This window comes from Dicentrarchus labrax, unplaced genomic scaffold (genome assembly GCF_905237075.1).
Source record: "Dicentrarchus labrax unplaced genomic scaffold, dlabrax2021, whole genome shotgun sequence".
Classification (NCBI taxonomy): domain Eukaryota; kingdom Metazoa; phylum Chordata; class Actinopteri; family Moronidae; genus Dicentrarchus; species Dicentrarchus labrax.
In genome coordinates this window covers 17,651,415-17,669,501 of record NW_026136722.1, presented here as the reverse complement: position 1 = coordinate 17,669,501, position 18,087 = coordinate 17,651,415, and the positions used below count along the sequence as shown (strand labels likewise).

Here is an 18,087-nt window from a genome sequence, read left to right as displayed (position 1 = left end):
GCAGATATATGGGCACTCATTGTCTTTGTATAAACAAGCTACAGTCAACAAAAGTTTGCATTTAGTCAATCCTATAAAAATGTTTCTTTGGGACAATGCATTTTTCACTACCACTTATTCATGTTATCTGTTCTGTTCCTGCCTCTGCTGGTAGACGCTCCGGCTAAAACAATCAGCGTGTTAAGTTGCTTTTTATTTAATACAATATCTTTCTACTTTCATGTGTTGTAACCTTTGCTTAGTGTTTAGTTTTTTAGATGAAAATCGACCAGTAAACTGTATGTACGAGTCTTCTGGTTGTACATTTAAGCCAGTGAAAGTATTCTGAATTTGTTTTCCAAATGAGGACATTGTCCTTCACCACACAGACGTTAACACTCAGCCTCTGCTCGCCACACCAAGGCTTTTTTTCATCCTTGGTTGTCAGCGTTTTTTTTTTTTTCTTGAATTATTCTATTCTGGTAGCTACTTTGTTTGAATACAATCCCTCCTCGTTGTAAAGGGAGAATACTTTCCCTGTGATAAAAGCAACACTGCCTCGGGCCAGACTGCCTACTGTATCAGAGCTAATTCTTTGCATACCAATACGAGCCGTCCGCTTTTTAAGTATTGGTATTCGGTGCTGGCTGCTGTGCTGACAGAAGCATTTCCATGTCCAGCTCTGCCCTGTCCTTGCCCTCCACCCATAATAGATATTGACAGGTGCGGCACAGATAACGCTAATCTGCATCCTAACAGGATTTCACATGTCATATAGACAGTGCTTTCTCATCGCTGCCGCATTCAATTCACAACTTTGTTATGCTGCTAATAGCGTTTCACGGTGGCACAGCCTACGGCCTTCAGAGGGAAGGATATGGAAGTGGAGCCTGACTCATTCACAGGTTTGCTCTCTGAGCTTTGGGTGAGCAGGTGAACTATCGCTTATTAGACTCAGTGTATGGTTCACTGTCCAATCCCTAAATGCACTGTAATAGATTTGGTCAATGAAGAAGGGGGGCTAAAATGCTATTTTGACAAAGTCTCTGTTAACAACATTTTTTAATAGTCACAGACATTTACCAGGCAGCCTGGTTCTAACAGAGACTCTTGGGATAATTTGGTTGCATTATGGGAAATGAAAGATCCAGAATTTTAGGAGCTTGCCCCACACAAGAGACAAGAAGTCAGGATATCATTGGCATCTGATTCATCTTTTCCAGCCATTCCTTTTTTTACAGTGACAGCCAATTTGTTAATTAAATTTTACTCCTTATTTTTTTGCTCTATTTCCAGTTATTAATACTTCTTGCCATTTATGAAGTTTCAGTGTTTTCCAACCTTCCCGGTGTATACACCTGCCCTTCAGCCACTGCCCGAAGTGCCATCCCAGATGTAGCGTTCCTGACGCTTTCTACTCTTTGTCCTGCCTTTTTAGGACTTTTGCACTGCTGGTCAGAGCCTTTTCCGACCGTTATCGATCTGCTTTGAACAACGACACAGTAAACTTTTACCTTTTGTGTCTCTGAGTCATGCACGCCCAGTCCACCACTCTCTACCGCAGAATTGCAATACAGACTTGATGACTTTTACATCAAATGCCATTTATTCACATGATCTGTATCCCATTCCTTTAAATGTATGTAAAATGCTTTGAAACTACCTCGTGTATGAATTGTGCAATATAAATAAATGGGCTTTTCTTTTCCTGTTATGTTCTGACGTTTTTTCACAGAGATGTCGGTTCAGTGAAGGATGAAATGCCATCTACTGCAACATCAAAAAATGACAGCCTCAAAATAGGAAAATGAAGGTGCTACAGTGTTTTGGACGGACTAAGGGGTGATCTAATCAGTAAAACACACAAGGATCTTGCATATTAAAATGGAACAAATCCATTTCTACATCACTTCTTCCAGTTCATTCTGGAGTCACCTAAATGAAAATGGCAACCTATCAGATCTAAACTTGGTATCTGAATGCACAGGAATATTCAAAGATGTCCTGAAATGCCTGACACAAATATATACAGACAGATGTTGTAGCCTTGATATGAAAATGGAAGAAGGACAATATATATTTCCAATTTGAGATAAAGAATGTTTGGGGAAGGTAAGTGGTGCTTTAATGTGAGATAGCGCAGGTTGACGTTGCATCCGGTTCAGCCCTTCAGATGTGATTTCAGTGTACAAACATGCACTACATAATTCATGAGGAGAGGCTGGATCAGAAGAGGTGTTAAGAGGCTATCTGTGTGTGTGTGTGTGTGTGTGTGTGTGTGTGTGTGTGTGTGTGTGTGTGTGTCAGGATGCGATGTATGAATCTCAGTATTCACTCTTGGCCATGTGGTAGGAAGGCTTGTGGGATGCTCAGAGTGTGAGTTCCATCTACCCGACCTAATCAGGTTCATTAGCCTCCTATTTAATGGACAGGCGAGATAAGGAGAGGAATCAATTCATATTGTGCTTTTGGCGGTCGCAGATCTGTGCACTGTGAGAAGACTGTCTCCCTGCTGTTCTGAATCACGCTCATTGAGAAAGAAGCGGAAATTACCAGTTCAGCGAACGTTGCGCTGACTTAAAATGTCCTGATAAAAGACCAGTCAGAGTCTTGACGCTGCCTGAAAACTGCAGTTTACATGGATTTTTATAGATAAAGTTCACATTTCAGGTTAAACGTCTTACTTCTAATAGCTGTTTTGAGTCTCAGGCATGTGGAACCTCTGGGTTACATGAAGCATAATGGACCTGAACCACTAAATGATTCAGGGTGAGGAGCAACGTCTCTCACATGGAGGAGCTTGTGGAGAGAACCAGCTTGGGTTCGAAGGTGCGATAAATACGCAAAGCTGAGAAATGAAGATCTAATTCAGACCTACTGGCCGATCACATGCTGGTGTGCGTTTAACCTCTCTCCATCCTGTTTACAGTATGTGTGAAGAGTTTTATTTGAGATGATGCTCAAAGGCCTCAGACACCCATAGTTCACCCACACAGCTATTGTCACTTGCTTGATAAGACCTCTTCTCGAGGTGCAGTCTGAAATCTACTTGTGTACAGAGAAAGAAAATATTGTATTGTAGGCATAAACCTAAATATGGGTCGTAATAACCTGCTTCCAGAATCGGTTCCACTTTCTGAGCAGAGGTTTAATCAACCTGTGCAGGTGTGCCTGGCCTGTTTATTAAACTGAACATCATTTTACATTTTTTTGTATATATATATTTTGGATTAATCTGCCATATTGGGATATAATGATATTGGAAAAATATTCTTTCTTATTTTCTTTCAGCGGTATACCTTTTTTAGATGAACTTTCAATTATTCTTGACCCAAATTCAACCCCTGAGTAATTTTTCATTCCTCTAGCCAACTAAAAGCAGCAAATGGATGCATTTATTCATTAAGTGTGGTGTTTGTCAGGGGTGTTTTGTAAGGGTTTTTCTAGCACTATTTTAGCAGGGTGGGGGTAACGCTGCAAACAGAGGAGTAAGTTTTGCTTAGAGACAAATGTTTTTAATGGGTTCTTCTTTTTAAAATTGGATTTGCTGTGAAAATGTAATTCCAACTTTATGCAAATACACCAATTACAGCTTGGAATAAATATACATTCTTTTTTTTTTTCATGCAGTGGCACCAAATGCAAGAAGTGTCTCGTTTAACCTTGTTGTCACCTGCTCCTTTAATCTCAGTGAACAGCTGCTAAAATGCCTCCTGTGCTGTGCGACCCCGACAACTTGATAAATATGTCACTCTCTCCTTCTTGTCTCTCAACCTCTGGAGGGAAAACAACTTTTGTATTTACATCTGAGAGTTGAGAGTTATGTCGTTTGGTCAAAATGCTCAGCTTTATAAGATTTGGGTGCGTCTGGGTTCATATCAGGGCCCGGCGTGGGCCGTGACGAGCTTCCACTGTCACACGAATCACCAGGATGAAAAGTTCTGTGACGGGAAGCTGCAGGGGTAAAGCTTTCACTCTATCTGATGCCTTGTGTTTGAGTCTCAGCCTTGTGAATTCTTTGATCATCTCAAGACTTAAAGCTGCAGTTTTGACTGTGTCCATGTCTTGATCCAACGTCTGCCGTTTCCTTTGGTATTTTGTGCTGTATGGATGTGGCCAACTGTGAGATCAGCTGTGGTTCGTAATGGTTTAACACAGCTAAACATGTGGAAGATGACACCTGTTCAAAACACCAGCACCAATGTGAAGAGCACAGCAGGACTAACAAAGACTTTTCTGCCTTGATAGAGTTCATGCAGTTCTGTAAGTGTGGTAATTCTGTCTCAATACTTATTTTAGGGACTGTTACTAGCTCTGAATGATTTCAGGGTTTCCCTATTAAATCCAAACTGAATACATCCCAACAGGTTAAAAGGAGCAGTTGCTTGGTGCCAAGAGCTTCTCCTAATACGGCTGATTAAATGTGATATTTTGTATTTAAATATGTCCGTCAATAATGTGAAGCTAGTGCACGGCAGACTGGAGGCAGCGGAGGCAGAAGGAGGCCTGGGGGTTGAGGTGCTGACGAAGAAGCAAGTCCTTGTTCCCAATTTCCAACTTCGATGAGGTAAACGGACACACCAAGGAGCGGATATACAGGTTAGCTGCACTGGCTAGCACAAAGTTCACTAGTTGTCTGTGCAGATAAGCAGCTTGCGGTACAAAAAACGTTTTTCGATACTCTGTATTATCGACACTATTGGTTTGGTGCCATGAAAGTATCTAAGTTCGGTACCTAGCCCTAGACACTTGGCTGGTTTGGCTGGCTAATGGATGTAGATGAACTCAAAGTGACACTTAACAATTAATTTTGCCCATTGATCAACACAGAAGTGTAATAATGCACAGATGAAATGAATGTAACGTGGTTTTGTTACAGCCCAGTTCAGACCCTCCATGCCAGTGGTCATTCAACAGATTTGTGACAAAACATAACACAAAAACTAAAACACCAACCCACTAAAAATAGAAAAAGACGATTTGAAGGACAAAATCTGACAATAAAAATGCACTTTATCAGCTTAAATTATAAAATGCAATATCCACCAAGAGCTGGAACTGGTTAGGGGATACTTTGGGATCCACACACAGTTACACACTGCAACTTTAGAGTGGATTAGGATTTTAAGCAGCAGCAGTGAGCAAGCGCTCGTTCCAGAAAAGGCTTGACTCACCACTGTTCGATCTCCTTGAATCAATATAAAGCATCATAGTCAGGGTGGTAAACATGAGTGTGCAGATAATGTCACATTACATGATTTATTGATCTATGATTCTCAAGTTCAAAGTTTTCAGTTACCGCCTGCCCGAGATCAGAGCCACTAACAGCTTTAAAGACGGAGACATATAAAGACTCGGTAATGGAGGCAAACTGGGCAAGTGATACCTACTTGGCACACTACTCCCTCCCCATTTGCACTCACACTCAGCTACACAGCCGTGCACATGCTCATGCACAGACACACTGTAGGCCTGGAGGGATTACAGCACAGGGAGGTGGGAGTACTGCAGCAGTGCGTCCCAGTAAGACAAGGTCACCTTAAGTGGATTGGGATGGGGAGGGGGGGGCAATTCCCTCAGGACGAAAACAGGGAGCAACTCATGAAAAAGTAATTAAGCAGGATGCACATCAGTGGATGCCACAGGCGGAGAAGGCAAGGAGAGAGATGAAAAAGCCCCGAGGACGAGGGGAATGTTTGTACACAAGATATCTGGGAGCTGTTCGCTAAATGCACACAATGGGATCGTTTAACCTCGAACGTTTGGGGGTATACGGTGGGGTTGTGTTTAGAAATGTGAAAAGTAAAACTATCGCTCACATGTTTTTCTGTTTTGCTAATCTTTTGATAATCAATTACATGCTGTCATATTTCAAGCAAATATGTCGAACATTATCTGAACTGAACCTTTTGTAGGACAACAATTTCTATGCATGAACACACACTTTCACTAAAACTGACTTGACTTAAATTAATCTCAGATGCAGATCAGTGTGAGCTTAAATAAGTGAAGCATTTGTAAATAAAGGATGGTATATTGTAGAGTTGTGGATTGGATCTGCATCCGTTGGTCCAAAAAAGGCAACTTGAAAATGTCACCTTGGCAGCGGGTAAGTTGTTTCACATGCATTTCTTGACAATTAATATGATCCTTATGTAAACAACGTAAGTGCGTATACTGATCGGAAGGTTTGGTTCTGTTTCGGCAACTACAACCACTTGGTTTCTTTTACCGTGACCATAATCTTTCCTAATCTTTACCAACAGTGACTGTTAAAAGGCTTATTGTCAAAGTCAGACACCGTCAATCCCAAAACCATCAAACATTCAACTTTTGAGAGCACCGCAATGAGGTGCAGTCAGGTTATAATCGATTGATAAACATGCATAAGCACATCTGCCTCTGTCAGTTTTGGAGTATATCCAACCTCTGTGCTCCATTTCCTTCTTTGCTTTGGAAAGAAGACAAGACTAGAATACCCCAGGAGATCACTTGCTAGGAAAATATTAACATGCATTGTGTAAGTGTCGTTTTATGGTGCACAAAATGAATACAGCTGTAGATGTAGTACTGAAATCCAAGTTGAGTATTTGTACTACCACTAATATTACATACAGCCACTGTGGTTTATGTATTTTTCACTGACATCGTCTGTATTCATCCAACAAATGCACTATTTTCTCACATTTTAATAACGTTTGCAAAAAACTACAGTGATCAGTTGTCTTAGGAAATGACTGATCCTTTAAAAAAAAAAAAAATATATATATATATATTTGTGAGCTGTTCCTAAAGATTTAATTCTTGGCTGGAGTGGCAAAGATAGAATAGGGAAGTCAGGAAGTGCTGAGAGTTGGACTACACATTGTTGGTTTTGGACTTATGTAATGGCATTTGTTGCGAATAGGAAAACATATAGAATGAGGCCAACCTTATCCCTTAAGAAGAGAAAACTGTCCAACATGCAGCGGTTTTTCTTCCTTTCTTGCCAAATCTCAACCACTTCTAATCAACGTCTCTCATTCAGTTTGAAAATGTACTCTGCTTGCCTTCCATCAGAATAAACTCACTGTGGTTCAGAGCTGTTAAATGGCCCCATAGCTACAGACAATCCATCAGTGGGACTAGAGATGGACGGACGGGGGCAAGTGAACGCACCACTATCAGACATAAATCCATCTCTCATAGCCTCTGCAGCGGCCTCACACAGGCGCTTTACCACATGAGTCAAACACTCGAGCAGGTAGACCGGCGGCGCTTGTTTGGATCCATGGAGTGCCGTGTTACATCACGGATGCATGAATATTAATGACAACATTACTTGGAGCTTTGTTAGCCCTGACGTACATTCAAATCTGTACTGTTTGTACTGTTCCTCTCACTACGACGCGCCCACGCAAACAATGAAATGTTACACACACAGCTGAGTTCATGCTCAGACGTGGTTTGTCTTAGAAAACAGTGGATTGTGGAGGAATTATTGTAATATTGTGTTTGTCAGAAGTGTCCAACGTTTGATATGCAAATATAAGCAGCCAGAACAGGCGGTAAGTAAATGTACCGCTATATAAAATCCCTCTGTTACAAATTCAAGTAGTGAATTCCAATATTTAATCAGCAAATATCAATAATCAGCTCTTTTACGCTTGGTACAGGAGCTCCATTTTACTAAGACTGAAGTCTGGTTGTGCTGATGGGTGACAAAACCTTGTATCTCCAGGTTAGGGAAAGAAGAATGAAGATAGGAAAGCAGGAGGGACAGATAGAAGGAATGGAGGGAGGAGGGATTAAAAGAAGGGAGGATAGAAGAAAAGAAGAAAGAAAAGAAAGAGATAAGAAGGCATAGAATAAATAAGGACAGGATGTAAGGAAGAACAAAGAAGGGAGGGTAAAGAGAAGAGAAATTGAAAAGGAAATGAAAGGACAGGAGGAAAACAATGAAAAGGAAAGAAAGTAGTGAAAGACGGAAAGCAAAGAAGAAAAGAGAGCAAGGAAGGTAGCAGAACGAAAGAAAATGGAAGGAAGGAAGAGATGAAACAAAAACATATAAAGAAGGAAGGACTAAAAGAACAGAAGGAAATAAATAAAAGACGTAAGAATGAAATGAGGAGGAAAGAAATGTGAGAAAAAGAACATTATATTATGGTTTTAGAGAAGTGTGGTACAAACAACATTTCCCTCATAATGAAAATACTCAAATAAAGTAAAAGTGCCTCAAAACAGTATAACTGCAGTACAGCCCTCGAGTAAACGTACCTCCTCTTCACATAAAGGCAGAGTTATGAGCCCAGTGGGCAGGGGAGTCAGATGACCTGTGCAGATATGTTAGCGCTCGATACTATCCACTACAGAAATGAGATATGAGGTGTTTGTACAGCAGCAGGGGCAGAATGCAGTCAGCGGTGACACGGTGCACATCTGTCAGTCTGCTTCCTCCTGACAGGAGGTCGGGGGGGGGGGGGGGGTAGAGAGCCTGCCGACAGTCAGCCGACAGCCAGCTGTTAAACGAAGACATGTACGACGGAGGCTGACAGGACCTCCGCTTTGAAGTGACAGCTACCGCCATCAGGACGCTAAAGTGTGTCACCTAATAGGTGCAGGGAGAGGGTGACGGGTACAGTAAGGGGAGGGTCGCTGCCTCAGACACCTTTTTAAAATATTAGTGTTTGGCTGGAGATGCTTAAACACCCATCTAGTACAAATACTCAAGTGCTGTACTTAGAAATATTCAGTAGTACCTCCGAATTGGACTTATTTTATGCTACTTTCCACTGCTACTCCACCATATAGTGAAATATTGTACCTTTAATTCCACTACATTGCCGATTCATTTATTAATACATAATATAACCAAAACATAGACTTTGTTACACTCTAATACAATAAGTTATTTTAACTAAAAAAATATTAAAACTGATTGCACTGACAATATAAAGCACCACTAACTCAATTTTGTAAGTTTAAGTGACACTAGCTTAGTTTTGTAAGTTACAGAAACATTTCTGATTAAGTACTTTTTACTGGGTATTTTTTTTTCGCAGTAGTAGTTACAAATAGAGTTATAACCCAAATGTAAAGTTATACAAATCCTCTTCACTGCATTGCCAAGTGAAATAAAACAAGAGTTACTCGTCCTACAGTTCATGAAAGGTGTTGGTGCTGTATTCAGACCTGCTGTTGAGTATTTGCCTCCAGCTGTTGTGTCAAAAGTTAGTGGTGTGTGTTTGTGTATTTCACACTGGAGGGAGAAAAATAACATAATTCAAAGTTTCCTTGCTGCCTTTCCAAATGGTAAATTTTGTTTAGTTTCAGTTTCATTGTTCAGCACAGGGGAATAAAATATACAGAAGCTTCAGTTACGCCTTCTCCAGTGTGTCACTTGGTTTCAGGGTAATCTGTCAACACTGAATGTCATCATCACCAGAAGCAAAGTGGGTACTTTCAGTGAGGCAAATCTGAGGACACCTGTCTTCCTAAAAGTCTCATAGGACCGCTTAAATTCTTGAGATAACAAACACAGAAAACCGTATAAAGCTGCTTATACATTCAGCTTTTTCTTGCAACACATCCTTTATTAAACTTTCCAGCATATTGGGGGGAATAGAAACTAAAATGCTGTTGAATGGTTATATGTATCTAAATACTGTAATTTCATAATAAATAATAAATAGAGAACACACCTTTTTAAAGAGATTTTTGGGTGGCGGTAGGTAGAGACTGCTGATAGTATAGAGAAAAGCAAGTAGAAGAGAGGCTCAGAAATCGCTTCCTTTTTCAGTAACACCAGAAATATTCTGTGATCTAGCAAATCCATTTCTACTGCAAAACCTCTACTCGAAGCAACCGTCACTCTATATCACAAAGCTGGGTTACAGTCATCGGCTCAATAAAATACACCTTCTGCAGCAACGATTTCCCAAGGAGGAACACCTTTTCGCTGAGCATTCTCTGGGTAGTTATGTCACTTACAGCAGCAATGGTACAGTAACTTTTGTGGAAGAAACTAGATGTTTTCATGGGGGCCAAAATAATGGATACACTTCAAAATAAGAATCCTGGAGGGAAGTCAGAACCAGCTCAACCAGAACCAAATATCAAGTGGCTTTTTCTCTTTAATTGCAAGTGGATGTGGGGTGTAGTTTGTAGTTGTACAAGGACCACAGAGTGATCAGATCAATCATCAAAAACGTTCAATGTCGCCAATTTAAGCTGATAACTGTTATAGCTGTGACTTAAAATAAGGTTTTAATCTCGATTCAATAAAATCCTAAAAACTGCAACCTAGCGAAGATCTTTGCAACAAACAATATAGTTTAGTGGTGAGCATGAGCAGCAGAAGCTATATGAGTAGTGTCTGACTTCAGATTTTTGTCCACCCTTACTTCTTACTGAGTACCGCCACCTCTGTTGAGCATGGGCTTACCCACCACTGAGATCACCAAGGTATGGTCATAAATATTTTTTCCGAGGGGTATACAATAAAAATCGTGAGATTATTACTTAAAAATAACTACTTTGATGCCCCAAACCCCCCCGAGCAAGTTCAGTGTTTGGATCTGTGTATTTCTTAAACCCTGCCTACAGCAATGCTAGTGAGGTACTCCTAAACAGCTGTGTAACAGTGTTTCCGTGTAAACACGCCAAAAGAATTAGGTTTATGTTGTGTTTAGAGTTAGGGTTGTGCTGAATTAAGGTACTGGCATCTTTTTTTTGGTTCAATTCAGGCACTGTATATAAGCTGAAATATCATCAAACTCACACTCTGAGATGCAAAATACAGAGTTAAACCCTTTTTAAATGAATAAAAAATAAGATTAGATGCTCAGTCCCCGTCAGATCAATTTGAACGTCTAATTCAAACCTTCACTTACCTCAAAGACACCTAAGAAGCTCTAGACTGTTACTGACAGCGACACCCTCACCTGTCTGACTGTTTGGCCATCACATTTACTCAAACCTGCAGTCAAACAACCACCAGTGGAAATATTTTGGCTCACGAAACCATCTACTGAAAAAAAATCAAATATTACAACTCTGGCACTCTGCACCCAGTGACTGCGCTGTGATTATCAGCCAAGGGCACTCGACTGGTGTGTGTGTGTGTGTGTGTGTGTGTGTGTGTGTGTGTGTGTGTGCGCGCGCGCGTGTGTGAAGCGTGAGTGACTTTTCTTATCAGGTGTGAGCAGAAAGCAGGTTGTGTGGCTTCTTTTTCTCCGGCATAAAGCAGAACATTTGGAGAACGTACCGTAAGAGATGGGGATGTCCAGATCGCCCTGCCAGGACATCTGCCCCGATTCGTCTATGGAGTGCTGCGCTGTAAAAACACAACAAAAGGGCCCCTAGTTTACGGCTCATTCTCACTCCAACACCGCTTCTGATGTATTAAAACTCCAAAGAAAGACAATAGCGAGGAAATCTACTACTGTGCCATGCTGCACTCACACTGGCTGCCTACCAAGTGCGGAAGTGTTACTTTGTCATTGGAAGTGTGGATTTAGTCATAGAGATAATAAATGTGTGTGTGGACTTTGCAAGATGTCACTTCAAGCCATTATGTATTGTAAAGTCCAACTTCCACTCAGCTATAACAGAAATCACAGTCCCATTATTTGATTTGTTTTTTACTGCACGCCCAATTGGCAGAAAGGGAACGACAGCGTGACACAGTAGCTTGTGTGAGTGAAACGATTATTATTCTGAACTCTATTGTCAGGATACTGTGAGGTGAAAAACGGATAATGAGGATGGACTTTACCTTTCAAGTGGCCACGTCCGAGTGTCACAAACCCAGAGGAGATGTAGTTGTGCAAGTCTTGGCCTCCGCTGCGCAGGTTTTCTTTCCCATAGTGCCCTAGTGAGACAAAAAAGTAGTGGAAAATGAATATATCAGTAAGATATTTTGGTGGTCTAATGGCATAAAGGTGTCGGACCAGGAAGTGGCGCAGCAAATTCATCCTTGCAGAATAAAGGCTTGGTGACATACTTCAACAGTTATGCAGATGATGCAGTTGCATAGGGGCCTGCAGCAGTTCAGGGCCCGTAACGGACCACTCGTATCTGCACTGCTGCTATAATCTTGATTGATGTGAGCTGAACCGACATCATATGCTGCCTATCAATTTACATATTTCCGCTGTACATATTTATAGTCATCAGTGAGCTTCCATGATGTCTCTGTCTCCCACTTGAAGTCATTCACATTCAATAACAAAACAATATCTGCTCCTTTCTGTGCATTTCTGGAAGGCTTTTAATACCCTGCAGTGCTGCAGCACTTTAAATTGTATTTGTATGTTATATATGTGTTATGTACTGTTTCATGGCTCTGTTGTAAAGCACTTTGGGTACCTTTCGGCTATTGTAAAGGGCTATACAAATAAACTTGATTTGATTTGATTATCATGGAACCATTTCTACATACAAACACTTTATTGACTCATACCTCTATAGTATGTATATTTATGTTCTACAATAATCAATCTACACAGTTGTGTTTTGTGTTTATAATGCCTATGTGCACACATGAAACATTTAGTCAGTAATGTCACTGGTGCACTGTCATTATTTTTCATATGTTGTGTCTTGTCATTATGCACCTTCACTAATAGGATCATGTTTCATATGTGTCAAGGTGCGCTGTCACCAGTTAAGTAGTCCAGTCTATCACTGTTTTAGCCTTGCTATTATGGCTCATCCTCTATAGCATGGCTGTCTGTGTTAATTTAATTTAGGTGTCAGCTGTGCAGTGCATTCAGTGTGACTGGTCGTTTTAAAGCTGCATGCTATTTCTTTAATTCACCACTGACATTACATCATGTTACATCTGATTGTGATAGGATGGCCCGCTTTGATCATCTTGTATTAGGGCCCGGCGCTGACTTGTTACACCGCTGCAAGCCTGTGTAAATAAAACTTAAGCGGAGACATTAACTACAATTCCCAGGGTGCATTTCATCATGAATAATCCAGTCACCAAGCTTAAAACTCTGACTGGCTTCTTCTCTACAATGGTGGCTGGGGCTCATGGGTATCGACCCATCCGCCACGCCAAAATGAAAACATTATTTCTGAGAAACTAAGTAGAGATAATACAAACTTACAGCCATATGATCATTACCTTAGACTCCCTTTTTTGTATGTGACGTAGCATTAAGGATATCAGTTTAAGAAAAATCTGAAATAACACAGAACAGGGAAAAACACTTCCAGAGCCAGTGGCTCCGCAACGATAACCAGCACCTCAAGCGGCTTGGCAACTCAAGCTATGATAGCATTAGGTAAATGCTAAACTAAATGGGAACATGGATTTACTTTACCCTATGGTTGCAACTAACGATTCTTTTTCGTAGTCTATTAATTGCAGATTATTTTCATGATTAATCAATCGTTTTAGTCTTCAAAATGTCAAAGAATACCCAACATGATGTCTTCAAATTGCTTCTTTTGTCCAACCAAAAGTCCAAAAATTTAAATTACTATCAAATGTTTCAAATTTTTTCTTTTAAAAGCTGATGACATAGTTTTCTGTCTTTCTTTCTTTCAAACAACTAATCCTTGTTGCTTTACTTCACCCCCATGAGCAAATCCATTGACGGTGGCCATTTCATTGAAATTGATTCACAGCCACATTTTACTATTTTTAAATGCTAGTGTGACTTGGCCTTAATACGGAGGAGTAGCTTTATTCAATTCCCCAGTCATTGGCTGTCTTCTAAAAGAGTAGGCACAGGTGACAAGAATACTAAACAGGCATAAAATGGCATAACTGACAAAAGTGACTCTCAGGTGGGATCATCAGCTCGTCAATATGTAACGCTCAAGAATGCCAGAGATGCAATCTGCAGGTTTCAGGGCTTTCATATCATCCATTTATCATCATTCTCCTTTTCTACAGTAAGTGAAATATTAAATTTAATTGGAAAATAAAATTGGAGTGCTTTTTGCTCCTCGGAGGCAAGAAGATTGGGGTTTGATGCATTTAATTTTAGAATAGATTTGAGCTCTCTCCTTCAGCACACCTCACCCTCTTGGCTTTACCTGTGTTAAAGATCCCCCGTAATGCAATTTGTACCACATCACTGTTGACTCTGCTCTGAACCAGTTCTGTAATTGAGAGTGCGGCCTGAACACAAAGAAGCAAGACAAGGTCCCTGCTAGGACCTTGACAACATTAAATTGTCGTGTCAATCAAAGACAAGTCTTACAAAGAACAAGATTCAATGTAGTATTGATGAAAAAATCCCAAATCTGGAGAGTTGGTTTATCAAACCTCTCTTCCTCGTTCTCTTCCTTTCTGTTAGCCCCCTCTCTATATTAACTAGTGAACAGTTAAATGCCTCTTTCTCAAAGGAACCACTTCAAAGTCAATAACATCACTCAGACCTTTGGGCCTTGGGAAGCCAAGATCGAACAGCATTTCAAATTATCATAATGAGAAGAAACACCTGGGACCATAAGGCCTGGTCTTCATCACACCAAAGTTTGGCATTCAAGCCTCAGCAACACAGCTCATTTGTTTCTTTTTATCAAACCCAGAGGACTGTTAACTGATTACTGACACACTCTGACCATCTCTGTTAATTTGGGACCTTCGAAGAAATCAGTACATATCCAGAGAAAAGCAGTTCACAGATTTCTTTGCATCTAGTAGTTTTTAACAGCACAGTGCTGTATCTATGTAGATGATATAATACAGTATATCTATGGGATGTCTCCCAGGGTGAAGTGCTGATGATTCATAACCTCCACATGCTCCAAGGACGCCACCATGGAGCTGAAATCAGGTAGCCGGAGATGCTGACTGTGATATAAATTGCTCCCATGTGGCATTACAAACCTATAGCCCTTTATTATCTCTGGAAATGTTCCTCAAAATTACACTGTATAATGGAATGAGATCTAACCTTTCTTTTAGAGAACTGCCACTATATTAAAGTTTTTCATGAATGAAGGGCGAAGTGATTTATTTCAGAGATAAAAACTTAAATCTTCACATAAAAGTGAAATTTACAAAGTAATATTTGAATTGACCTTTAGGGAAATGTAAACAGTTATCAAATACAAACTCAAGGGTGCATATTTTCTCACTCCAGTCATGCAGGATAGGCAAAGGGGGTCATGTAAACACGAAAGGTTTATCTTGAATTACTGTTGCTGTTAACTGTTAACAAAAGGTCAGCTAGGTATACTTTTGCAGGGCTTTCAACCACATTTCACAGTCTTCATTTGCAGAAAAAAAAGTTAGCTTAATTCTAATCTTACAAGGCTTCAATTTATGCATTTGTGGTCCAGCTGGCCGGCATCGAAACAGTCAGTGTGCTTTGAGGAAGTACTGGCAGCTACCGGGGGGTGGGCGCTAGGTGTGACGCAATGAGAAGATACTATTTGTTAAACAAGAATGGCGGTTCCCATATAGGTTGGATGTTGCTAGCATCAGTTATATCAGAACTGGAGAGTATTTCTTCTCTGGAAGAAGAGCAAAGAACGGCACTGAAGGCTTTTCATGATCCATAAGGAGTGAAACTAACCCTATTGGATAGGGGGGGGTCATTCTTACTTAATACACAGTAAAGCCCACAAATCAACACGTTATATCTTGACTGTTTAATGCGTATAAAAACTGTAAGAAGTGTTAAAACAACACATTATGGTTTTACAGGGACTATGTGTGGGACTATTTCTAGGACAGAGGCAGTGACTTTATGTAGTCCCTGTTGGTTGCCTGGCAACTTCACAGTGATTACAAGACTCCTAGGAGTGACTGCTCCAGCACATTTGAACAGATGATAAAGGAGCAACATGTTCATTAGTGAGTTTTAGATGTGTGGGCAGATTTTGGTACTCCTGTCTGTAGCCGTGTAGACATGAAAGTGGTATTGATCTTTTCATCTAACTCTGGGAAAGGGAGTAAATAAATATATTGCCAAAAATGTGGAACTATTCCAATGCTATATTAAATATTATTGTAGGCTGTACAATAATATATCATACTTTCGTGTTTGTCCAACTTTGTGGCAACAGTTTGTGTTTGTTAATTTTCTTTTTTCACTGGCCTGCAGAGAGCCCTGACCTCAACCCCATCCTACACCTTTGCAATGAACTGGAACGCTGACTGCGAGCCGGGCCTTACCTCCCCCTGAGCCAGACCTTATCTCCCAAAATCAATGTTGGACTTCACTAATGCTCTTGTGGCTGAATGGGAGCAAATCCCTGCAGCCAGGTACAAAGGTCTGGTGGAAAGTTTTCCCAAAAGAGAGGAGGCTGCAGCAGATGAATGGTTTTATAATGGCATGTTAAACGAGCTCACGTATGGGTATAATGTTTGGGTGTTCACATACTTTTGTCCAGGTAGTGTAAGTCTGTCAAAACAATGGGGGCAGTTTACGCACTGTAAATGGTTATAACAGCTTAAACACACAAAAAGCCTCTAACTGTTACTCTACAGGCAGACTCATTATCATCAGCAACATGACATCATCCTTTGAAAATAACACTTCTAAGTCGGTCTCTTGTCATTTTATAATCGACTTCTGCAGTTATAAAGCTCAAAATGAGCCCAGTTGCTGTGAGTGTCGTACAGGGATGATCCAATTCTTTGTCTGCAAAGTGTGGAAGACATTTGTCGCCTATTTTCACAGCACCATAGAAACTTTAGAGCACAAAATGAGAGAACAGAACAAAACTCTGGGAAATTGAAGTGATAATGCTCACTCTAGGACAATTCTGAGAAGAGAAGTGCTATCCACACCGCAAGACACACTTCATCAGTATCACATCTAGGTATAATACGTCTCCTGGAACAACCAGTGGGATGAGTTCACATCATATACTGCAGATGTTTTGAGTTCAAATCCAGAAATCCACCATTGCTGAGTATCATCAGCCTCTTTTTATTGTTGCGCTGATACTCTACTTTCTGGTAAAAATGCCATAAAATGGCTCTCTTTGGCTTAACTGTAATTATTCTTTTAAAAGCAGTTTTTATCACTATATAAAAATGAGTGATAAAAAGGATTGAAAAGAGGGAATGAGCTACATGGTGTTTAGGACAGCATCAATTGAGAGTGGCATCTGACAGCATCAGTTCATATTATATTATATTATTCTTTTATGCTGTTACATCAGTCCCACAAAAATCTATTCAAATCTTTCTTTATTCACTTCACCCATTAACTCAGATCTGACCCAGGAGGTGTTTTCAGACCAAAGAATTGCTGCAGCTGCTGGCTGCCCTCATAAAGGCCATCTTCCTGAAGTGGGCAATTTTCTTTTTCCAACTATTTATCCTTGACCGCAATTGGGAAACATTATGAGGTCAAAGAATTGTGTAAATCAGAATTTGTAAGAAAAACACACACTTTTGCCAGATAGGTGAACTGCACCTTTCATAAGAGGACATGAACATGCAGTATTGATTGGGAATAAACCTTTATTTATTGAATGCCTCAAAGGCAAGTTAAACACTGAAGGCTTGAAACCATGAATTAACCTTACAAAAAGTCATGCCTGTTTTTACTAAAAGGTCAACTATCTAGCTTACATTTATTCAGATAAATAAAGTCTTATGTAAATAAAGACTTTTCAATACCAGTGCCCCAATAAGGTAGAAAAAGGACACAAGAATCTTTAAAGGTCAAAATTGTGCAATTTTACTGGCCACCTTAACTTTCATAAAAACAGAGGTCATCTGCATATTGTAACTTTCTGTAATAATTCTTTTAAAAAAATGTCTTTATTTAACACGTCAGCTTTGAGTAACCTAAATCTAATTAACCCTATCAACTACGTTTTAACCCTTAACCAGTAGAAGTGAAAACCAGACTAAATATCCAAAACAAAAGCAAAATGGCTTGCCTGATTACAGATTTCACACAAAACCACAGCGGGCACACATGCAGTCACACATTCACATGTTGTCGTAGTAATATGTATGCAAAGCATTAATACTGGAAATATCAGTATTAACACTGAAATCAACTAAGAGAAGTGAATATCCAGAAGTTGCATTAGAAATATAATGAGCTTTGACCATTTCTAAACTGAAAAAACACTACACTGAGTCCTCCTTTTTTTAAGTTCACTCTTGTCATAAATTTGTCATACAATCTG

The 18,087-nt window shown here is 40.1% G+C and overlaps 1 protein-coding gene across 3 annotated transcripts in view; it reads right to left on the bottom strand.

The window, feature by feature from the left end:
• The window catches only part of LOC127356627 (protein shisa-6), an 82,541-nt gene that overhangs the window by 55,182 nt on the left and 9,272 nt on the right, over positions 1 to 18,087 (bottom strand). For all 3 annotated transcript variants that reach the window (XM_051388549.1, XM_051388551.1, XM_051388550.1), the window contains exons 4-5: positions 11,735 to 11,830; positions 11,225 to 11,293 (exon numbers count right to left, since the gene is read on the bottom strand). In XM_051388549.1, coding sequence (XP_051244509.1) covers positions 11,225 to 11,293; positions 11,735 to 11,830 — 165 coding nt within the window. The remainder of the gene's footprint in view (positions 1 to 11,224; positions 11,294 to 11,734; positions 11,831 to 18,087) is intronic.